The 9,200-nt window shown below is 44.4% G+C and overlaps 2 protein-coding genes across 5 annotated transcripts; one reads left to right on the top strand and one right to left on the bottom strand.

Moving 5' to 3' along the window:
• Positions 1–1,831: 1,831 nt before the first annotated feature.
• BDCG_08327 lies at positions 1,832–7,417 on the top strand. Of its 3 annotated transcripts, none has more exons than XM_045424108.1 (7): positions 1,832–2,265; positions 2,563–2,655; positions 2,816–2,934; positions 3,027–3,258; positions 3,403–3,503; positions 3,578–3,737; positions 3,797–7,417. In XM_045424108.1, exons 1-7 carry the CDS (start codon positions 2,211–2,213, stop codon positions 5,338–5,340), a joined length of 2,304 nt encoding a protein of 767 aa, XP_045282507.1. In that variant the 5' UTR covers positions 1,832–2,210; the 3' UTR covers positions 5,341–7,417. The 3 variants fall into 3 exon arrangements, with proteins under 3 accessions (XP_045282507.1, XP_045282508.1, XP_045282506.1); XM_045424107.1 differs by having other exon boundaries at positions 2,563–2,736; positions 3,797–7,251; XM_045424109.1 differs by having other exon boundaries at positions 1,891–2,265; positions 3,893–7,234.
• Positions 2,871–8,982, bottom strand: BDCG_08326. Of its 2 annotated transcripts, XM_045424106.1 has the most exons (4): positions 8,044–8,982; positions 7,772–7,951; positions 7,272–7,653; positions 4,907–7,166 (listed from the first exon to the last, which is right to left on the bottom strand). In XM_045424106.1, exons 2-4 carry the CDS (start codon positions 7,850–7,852, stop codon positions 5,959–5,961), a joined length of 1,671 nt encoding a protein of 556 aa, XP_045282505.1. In that variant the 5' UTR covers positions 7,853–7,951; positions 8,044–8,982; the 3' UTR covers positions 4,907–5,958. The 2 variants fall into 2 exon arrangements, with proteins under 2 accessions (XP_045272893.1, XP_045282505.1); XM_045424105.1 differs by having other exon boundaries at positions 2,871–7,166; positions 7,772–8,982.
• Between the last annotated feature and the right edge of the window lie 218 nt (positions 8,983–9,200).

Genomic DNA, 9,200 nt, shown 5'->3' with positions numbered 1-9,200 from the left:
TCATATTATCATTAGACATAATTATATCATTTGTCAGATGTGTGATATCTGTGAAAGTGTAATTGTATAAATATCTCATACATCTGAGTGTCAGAACTCTCAGGTCTTTTACTGACATTCTCTCATAAAATCTTATTACAGAGTCAGAATGACTGATAAGTAAGCTTCTATCTAAGAACTTAATATCTGCTTACCTGTTTCTCTTTTCTATACATTGTTACACATTCAGATATCTCTCAATGAATAATCATTTCTAATGAGAAGATAATGCATGAATAATCATTTCTAATAAGAAGATAATGAATGTTTTTCTAATATAAGAGGTCTACACTGAATAGATCAGTATGATATTGATAGATCTTATATAATAAAGAGAAAAATGTTAGAGAAGAAAAAGAAAGAGAAAGTATAAGAATCAGTAATCAAAGTAGATATTTATACACATATGTGATGATGTATGTAATAAGGCTTCAGAGTGGAAGAATCTATACACATTCATAGCAGCTGAGAATCAGTGATTGAGAGTGACTGAGAATCAGAGTATATATGTTCAAGAATGAAGCAGTTGAAATCTGTGAAGTGTAATGAAATAGTCTATATAATTGATCAGGCGCAGCCCGTGACAAATCAATTAACAATTAATTCAAAATCAATTCAAAATCAATTTAAAATTAATTGTTAAATATTTTTATCTTAATATATTTTAAAATTCTGTAAAATATCTCTTTATAATCTATATAAATTTGTCTGTTCATTTAATTGATTATGAATCAGCTATACATACTTTGATTGATTGATAAGCTGAGTGAATGAATAAATGAATGAGTGAAACATGATTATTTCAAATTCTATATACAAAGACTTAATAATAGATTTGATTCAACAGAGTGTTTATTCTGCAATATAAATGAAAATTCTGAGTATATTATAATGTATTATGTATTATACAATAGTCTCAGAGTCAGATTAAAGAAGAAGTATAATTTAAATTAATTAAATATAAGATTCTTATTCTCAACTGAGATAGAAATTAAATACTTAATAGACTTTTTATCAGAAACTTAAGTAGCTATAAGAAAATAACTGCATTCAGAAGTATCTGAATATGAAGAGGCAGAAATTAATTAGATATAGTCTCTTAAAATAACTATATACTATCTTTTAATAATTTTATTTTATTATAGTCTCTTTTTACTGTACTTATTTCTTTCTATTCTTTTCTATCTATCTATTTAATATATCTATCTTTAAGACTATATTCTCTTTTCCTTTGTCATGATATTTTCAAATAATTTCAAAGTATTAGAAGATGTTAAAATACTGTAATTTATAAATAGTTTTTGTATTCTGAGCTGGGATTTTCTGATTTTATATATATGAAATTGATAAATGTATAATAGTTGACTCTATAGATATAGAAAAAACTCTGAGATTTAAAGATTCTCAGATAGATATTATAGTCTCTGACTGCATACATCTATAATTGAAGAATAATAATAATAATAATGAATGAGTGAATTGAAAGATTGAAAGTCAATTACCAACTGATTATTACTGTATTGTGCGAGGTCAGGGTCATGATTATGTAATGAGGTCAAGTGGCGCACTTAGCGAGGTCAAGTTTTCTGTATACACCCCTTGAGCCCTACCAAGCAAATCTCCATCGCTAATCCTTGCAATGATGTCATCATCGACCCTTCAGTACGGATTACCGCCTCTACCAGGTCTTAGCCCTATCGGTACCGTATTATGCATATAAATTTCAAGCCCGTACCATACAATACGGCCAATGTGGCAGGAAGTTGGCTCTGCCCGACGAAACAAGGTAATGCATCAACCGTACCAACCCGTCACGGAATTTTTCCGACACTCCAGACTCAGAGAACTTACCTCGCCCCCTCTCAAAAAACGCCTTATCATTCTTCAACCCGCCGTCCCAATATACACACTCATCGCTTATCCAGTCCAGTCACTCTTTTCGCATCCGAGCTATATTTTCCTTTGTCTGCTTTCCTTTTTGCTTTCCTCACCCCAAGTCCCCCTCCTCCCTGCGCCCGAGCTCCATTTTGAGCTCTAGCGCGAGCAAGCAATCGTCGAACAAGGACAGGGAGGATCAGCGAAGCTATACCCGTTGCTTTAGTCGAGTGAAACGCAATTACAATATATACGGTTCTACCCGCTGCCCGCGAAAGCAATGACAGAGCCTGAGGATGGAACTCGAAGCGCCGCACAATACTTTGGAGGGTGCGAACGCACTCTGGGATGGTGAGTTTCGGCGCAAAGCTGTTCATTTATCCTCCCTCCTCTCTTGGCTTTTTGCCCGCATGTGAGCGCGGCGTTGGGGCCGCGAACGGACATTATCTACACTGGCATAAGCGGTTGGGGTTTTGCTTGACCCTCGATATATATCTGCTTTGTTGTCTTCCTTTGTTCCGAGCTTGAGTTGCCGGGGGGGGGGGTGAGTGGATGGGGCTGCGGCTCATATACTTAAAATCTAGTTGAAGCTCTATTGTTTAGTCCGAGCAAAACTAACTTGTCCTATTCTCTTCTTTTGCGTTTTAGAATTCGATGCCATTTTCCATATGCCATGTGACACTCACGCCGCCATCGATAATGTGCTCCGGGCTTATTTGGAATTAACGACGAAGTACAAAGGTGTGTTTTGCGGTTCCTTCGTATTATATTCCTCGCAGGAGGGAAGGTTTCTTGTACACTTTAAGAGGAAAGTAGCGAAAGGTCTATTATACTTTCTGCAATATGGATGGTCGATGTGCGGCATATCGACAGAGGCTGATGTGTGTTTGGTCTTGAGCAGACACTCTCGTTTCTTCTGAAAATGAAATCTCCCACTGCTTAGAGAGGTTGCTTGCCTCGGAGCTTTTCGTCGCAAATGCGGATTATATACGGAGGCAGATCATATACTCCTTGCTACAGGTACGAACTGGCTTCTCTTCTGTCGTTTTCCTTTTTGACCGGCTGGCATGGTTGTTTCTGACGGATCTTGTCATTTTTCCCTTTCTTTTCAGGACGATGCCCCAGACATTCTCTACGTGACAGTCTCGTTCCTCCTCTTTGATGGGCGACAAAATGAGCACACGTTTGAGATGATGAATAAAGAGGGGGCATTTGTCCGCCTACTAGAGCTTATTCAGTCTCAGGAGCGGTTGGATGGCGACGGTGCAGCTGGACTCCACCGTTTATTAATGAACTTAATGTATGAAATGTGTAGGATTCAAAGGATTAAAATTGGCGATTTAGGTGAGTGAGCTCTTTTTGTATGGCTTCTGGATGATAGGGAGTCGGAGATATGCCCAGATCCACAATCTCCGTCTCTGGACATCACCCTTCTCTCCAATCGAGCCCCCGTGGATAATCGTGCGGTTCGGCTTATTTTTGAAACAGTCCTCGTGGATGATGATTTTGTGAAGCATTTATTTGAAATTATCGAAGAGCTTTCAGGTGACATCGACGATCCGTACCATTATCCTGTGATTAGAGTTCTGGTAAGATCTCTTTCCCCCAGTTTCATTTGAGTTAAGCTTGTTCGTGTTTTCTAAAGTATACTCCCTATTTGTAGTTGGTTCTCAATGAGCAATTCATGGTCTCAGCTCATGACCCGTTACCCGAACGATCCTCATCAGCCCCTCTCACCAATAAGGTCATCAAGGTCCTTTCGATGTTCGGTTCTACTTTTAAAACATTCGGAGAAAACATAATTCTTCTCCTTAATCGCGAAAGTACGTTAAATGAGAACTCATTGTTTCGGTCGCTCTTCCGTCTAACGACGACCCCTTAGCTGAAACTTCTCTCCAACTACTTACATTAAAATTGCTTTACCTTCTCTTTACGACACCGCCGACTTATGAGTATTTTTACACTAATGACCTTCGAGTGCTCGTTGATATTTTAATTCGTAACCTCTTGGATCTTCCAGAAGAAGCTGCCGCCCTTCGCCATACATACTTACGCGTTCTGTATCCATTATTGGCTCATACCCAACTCAGGTACCCACCTCACTATAAGCGAGAGGAGCTGAGAAAACTCCTGGGAATTCTTGTCAGAGGCGAATTTTCTTTTGATTCAGAGGAATGTGAAAGGATCCTTCATTTCGATGACGTTGATGAAACGACGAAACGATTGGTATTGCGATGTGGGCAAGTAGACTGGCTTGCCGAGCATGAGGTCCCAGAGCAGAAACCAAAACCAGAAAGTATTGCGGAAGCCTCTATGGGTAAATATATAGAAGAAACAGGTTCGCCCACCACTACTTCGTCCACCTCGCCAGAGCCAAGTTCTCCGCATAGGCTTTCCAGGTGCCGTTCCTCCCGAGTAAAATCATCGCCGATAACTCTAAAACCGGCCAAGGAACTTGGTATGAACCTCGAAATAGCTCGTTCCTCAGAAGCCAGCGTTGTCGAGGTTGCTGCCCACAAAGAGAAGCCTGGTGTCATGGTCCCAAGTCGCAATGCCGCTCCGAAGGCTCCACCAGCACCTCCACCCCCGAAACAAAAGCCACAGCCACCCAAGGCAAGACGTTGGCGCGGACGTCGTGAGCAGCAGGAAGGAGACGAGTCTTCAGGACAAAAGACAGCCGATGGAGCGCAACTTGCTGCGCTTGGGCGAAATTCCCCAGATAGTCGCAAGAGTTCCGGCAGTTCCGGCTCCGCACCCCCGCCGACCACACCAACCGATTCAGTACGTACATCGGGCGACATGTCATCAACCCGAACAGCCGCAGACGAGCTTCTAGTTCCGACAATAGTCGTCCCCAAAGCGCGGACCCCAAATCCCCCCACGACCTCCCATGCCCCAGCTCTCCCGCCACCACGCAGATCCTCGCACTCCGTCCCTCCAAAATGCCACGGCAGCCCGCACTCCATACCTCACCGCCATCGCCAACCACCTCCACCACCGCTTCATCACAATCCATACAACAGTGAAAAGCTGAATCCAGCTTTCCAGTCACCTTGCTCAACCCATTTGCCACCCTCCCCGGTAAGCCCGGCGACATCTCCTTCGAATGGCCACATCACGCCGTCCCAAAAGCCAGAACCACCAAAGACCCGACGATGGCGAGGCAAAAGCTCCCAGCAGATAGTCGATGGGAAACCTCCGGGCGATGCAGCTCCTACTACCGGGAACACAATCGCACATAACAATGATAATATTGACTCTACTGAGAAATGCAACGGGCTGAGGAGCGACCATGAGCGGCGAGCGGTGGCGGCTTCCTTGCTGGAAACGACAGCTACGTGTGCGCATGATACCACTGGCGGCGCGGAATCTGTTAATAGAATAGAGGATGGAGTGGGCAGGCTGAAGGTTGGGCAAGGTGGTTAACTAAACATGGTGTTCCTCGTTCTGGCTTTCTTTTATTCTTTTTCTTGAGAAAAACGCGTTGGATGGAGGTCCGATTTGGATGTAAAATATTTGATCTTCTTATCAGGGTGATTCCCATCTACTGTCTGCCGCGGCGTTTTTTGATTTATCTCTGCATCTCTTGATTCTATTGGGGTAAACGGGGAGGCTTTACCTTTTTTTTTTTCCTTTCTTTATTTTTTATTTTTTTTATTTTTATTTTTTTTCTTTTTGGCGCGTGTGGAAGAGTTCTTGATCATTAGTATTGCTGTTACTATTATCCTCGTACTCCCTATGGTTTTACTACACTGAGCTCTCTTTTGTAGTCAGAATTGCTGTGCACAGATTCCATAGCGGTTATCATAGGGATGCGAAAATTCAGATATTTTTTCCTTTTTCCTTTTCCAGCTGACAACTATGTTGTCCTTTCTAGTCGGACAAACCAAGGAGAAAACAGAGGACAGAGGGAGGACATTGAGGGCGGAAAGATGCGGTCAACCTTAACTTCTCTCTCCCACAGCACAGCCCTCCAAATACATTATCTAATTCGGTCAACGACGTCGTCCATGTCCAACAAAATAGCCGTTCATCTATCCCTTTTCACCCGCCCCTTCTCTTCGCCATAATCTTCCCCTTTATTGGCGGCACGACAACCTCCAAAATCCACGGGCTCTCAGGGCGCACCGCAACCTCCCCCTTCCCATCAGCTCCTGGTACCGGCAAAAGGCCTACATCATAGTTCATGAGCAAGGTCACCAAGAGCATTTTGATCTCAGCCTCTGCGATGAAGCGGCCGGGACATGCGTGGCGGCCATGGCCAAAAACGAGGTTGTTGGCCGATGTCACAGTGAAAGTTTCTATTGCTCCCGCTGCTGCTGCGGTCGTTGTACGTGTGTCGTTAGCCGCGATAATCCTGTCACTAGCATGCTGGTCACTGCCGCGCCCCCCAACGACTTTAGCATGTCTTTCTCTCCGCTCTGCAAAGCGCCAGGGGTTAAATTTCATGGGATCATCGAAGACGTCTGGGTCGAAGTAAGCACCGCGGGAGAGGATGGAGACCATGGCTCCCTTGGGGAGGGGGGCGCTGGTCGTCGTGGGTTCATTACTATCAGCTTCACCCTCAATGACGGGGGAATGGACATTGTCAGCAACCACAGAGCGCGCGACGGCACGATGGACGAAACTGTGCACTCTTGTCGTTTCGCGCATTACGCTGTCCATCAACACTAGTTTGGCGACGGAAGCCTTTGTCCAGCCATATTTTTTCTTGTTGTTTTGCACCGGTTGGGTGGTGGAGGGCGGGATGGTATAGCATTCGCTTGGAAGCACTGATCCGATCTCCTCCCGGAGTAAAGCTATGGTGTTAAATTCCTTGTCGGATGCGATGATGTTGAAGATCATATTTGTCACAGCCGCAGAGGATTGATGGAAAGAGCCTAGGTTATTGAGGCAGATACGGTAGGCAAGGCTATGAAGGTTGTGAAACTCCTCCCTAGAGCGCTCATTTTGAGCGAAACAGAGCATTAGCTGGAGCAAGTCATCAGGTGTATCTTTACAGCTGGTGATATCGTGAAGATGTTCATTTTTGCCCTTTGAAGGCTGCTGATGCGTCAAAAGGCGTTCCAAGCGCTGCTTTATCAATGGCTTCAAAATTCTTTCTAGTTTCCAGGTTTTAAAACGGAGCGGGAGGTACAGTATCGGGCACAGAATAGGGCGGAGCGGTACCGGTACAAAGGGGACCAAGCCGGCGTTGGTGACGAAGGTATCCACGAAGCTAGAGGAGGCGCGAATATATTCTTCATCCCTACCTATGCTTTCCTGTCAATATATAGCTCCTTTAAACGATAAATAGATATGATCGCAAGCAAAAATCCTCTTTAAAAAATACTCCAATGAAAAGTGTAGACACTTACAAAGCGGCTCCCCAACCGTAAACTGGCTCGAGATCTGCGCAATCACCAGCTTCATTGTATCCCAAAGCGGAATCTCTGCCCATTCACCCTTGTTCGGAATCCGCCTCTCAACCGCATTTTGCACTTCCTTACCCAAGGGTGGCAGATACCTGTCAAGGTTGCGATTCACATCTCGATTGAGAATCGGAGTCAGCCATGCATCCGTGACATACTTGTGGTGGTCGGCTGCCCAGTCGATCTGATCCAACTCGCGGAATGCCTCCCGCATGCTAAGGATGTTGTCCGATTGTGTGACTAGCCACCGCAAGGTGCTCTTTGGTAGGAGGATTTCAGACCGCAATCCGAGGCCGGGAACGAGGCATGGCTGGCCCTTTTTCAGGTACTGTTAATGCGTGTTGTTAGTTGACATAGAAGAAAACAGAGGACAAGTGGGGAGGTCAAATAGAATAGACCGTTTGCGATAGTTGAAAGAAGTTGTATACTATCTTGCTCATACTCACAGTCTCGTACGCCTCTTTATACAACCCTTCACAGTTTGTATAATATTCCAGGCGAGTTTTAAGGCTAAATCGGCTCTTCATACCATCGCGGACACGAGGAATGCCAGTGTATTTGGCAGCGGAAAACCAGCAGTAGATCGACAGCAGGACGACACCGGCCGTATTAACCAAGCATGCTAACTGCAAGAAACTCAAGTTATGAATGAAGTCCTCTGCGAGCGGCCATTTCGCAAGTATCAGGTCCGGGCTTAACAAAGCCATGATATGCTCACACTCAAATTCTGCCCACTCCTGAATGAACTTGGCAATCCCAAGGTATGTATCCGAACCACTTGAGTGCAGAACCTTAAAGTCCTACCATTTCCTCGCAGTTATAGGAAACGAAATATAGTCTAGGTGGAAATTGATAGAAGGATGGTATGAAAGTAGACGACAAGGTAAAATGAAAAGTGACATGGAAGGAAGAAGATAAAAAAGAATGAGAACCGATCCACGATATTTCGCTGCTAGAGAAGCTGAATGTCCAAATAATCACCAATGAACGACGCACAGGTTAAGTACTGCGCATCCATATGTCTGAGAAGAAGGCATGGCTCCATTTCATACCAGGGCCATTGTTTGCAGGCACACTAAGGTGCCATATTCTCTCTGAAACCCTCGGCTTATCGAGAAGCCTGATAACAATTTTCGTTTTTTTTCTTGCCCTGGCGCCAGCTTCCAAGGAAATACGAAGCTCCCACCGGGCAGGATCAAGGAACAATTGGTCGGCCTTTCGCGTGTATTGAACAAGCATGCCCGAAGGATCTGTAGCCCCTGATCGTTGAGGTTGACCATGGAGTTTTAGCCCGAGATCTGAACAATGCAAACCCAAACAAAGCGTGGGATGAGCTGGGTCAAACTCCAGCTCCAAAAACAAGAGTCGGCCTCAGGATCCGGGTCTACGGACTGATACACCTATCTAGGCAAGGCCTGATACTGTGTGGATACGACGGATCGGACCTGAATGATATACGTTTGAGAGGCCGGCATGCGCTGAGAATTTTAGCCCTGCTACGCCCCTCTGGCGCTCACCTTGAACAGGATCCCTCTTGTAAAGTAGGAAAGGATTCAGATGGCCAAGGGACAGGAAAACCAACCAAACAACACTATTCATAGAAGGCTACTAGCGAGATCATATGAGCTGTGCCCACCGGAATTCGGCTCATTTGCCACTTACTGTGTGAATTTAAGATGTATGTAAGTTAGGGCCTGTTCGGTGTGTCCGTACTTTTTGAACACAATAGTGGATCTCATTAAAAATAGTGTATTTACCAATTATTAGTAGCAAGCTGGTGTTGTGCCATCACACTATTCCACCTTGCCCACTGCTCTGAGATGAAGAAAGGAAGCTCACAAAAATGCATTCTTTTTGAACTGACTCTGGACTCTG

This window comes from Blastomyces dermatitidis (genome assembly GCF_000003525.1).
Source record: "Blastomyces dermatitidis ER-3 genomic scaffold supercont1.11, whole genome shotgun sequence".
NCBI lineage: Eukaryota > Fungi > Ascomycota > Eurotiomycetes > Onygenales > Ajellomycetaceae > Blastomyces > Blastomyces dermatitidis.
The sequence above is the reverse complement of the archived record's forward strand: the minus strand, read 5'-3'. Positions and strand labels throughout refer to the sequence as shown.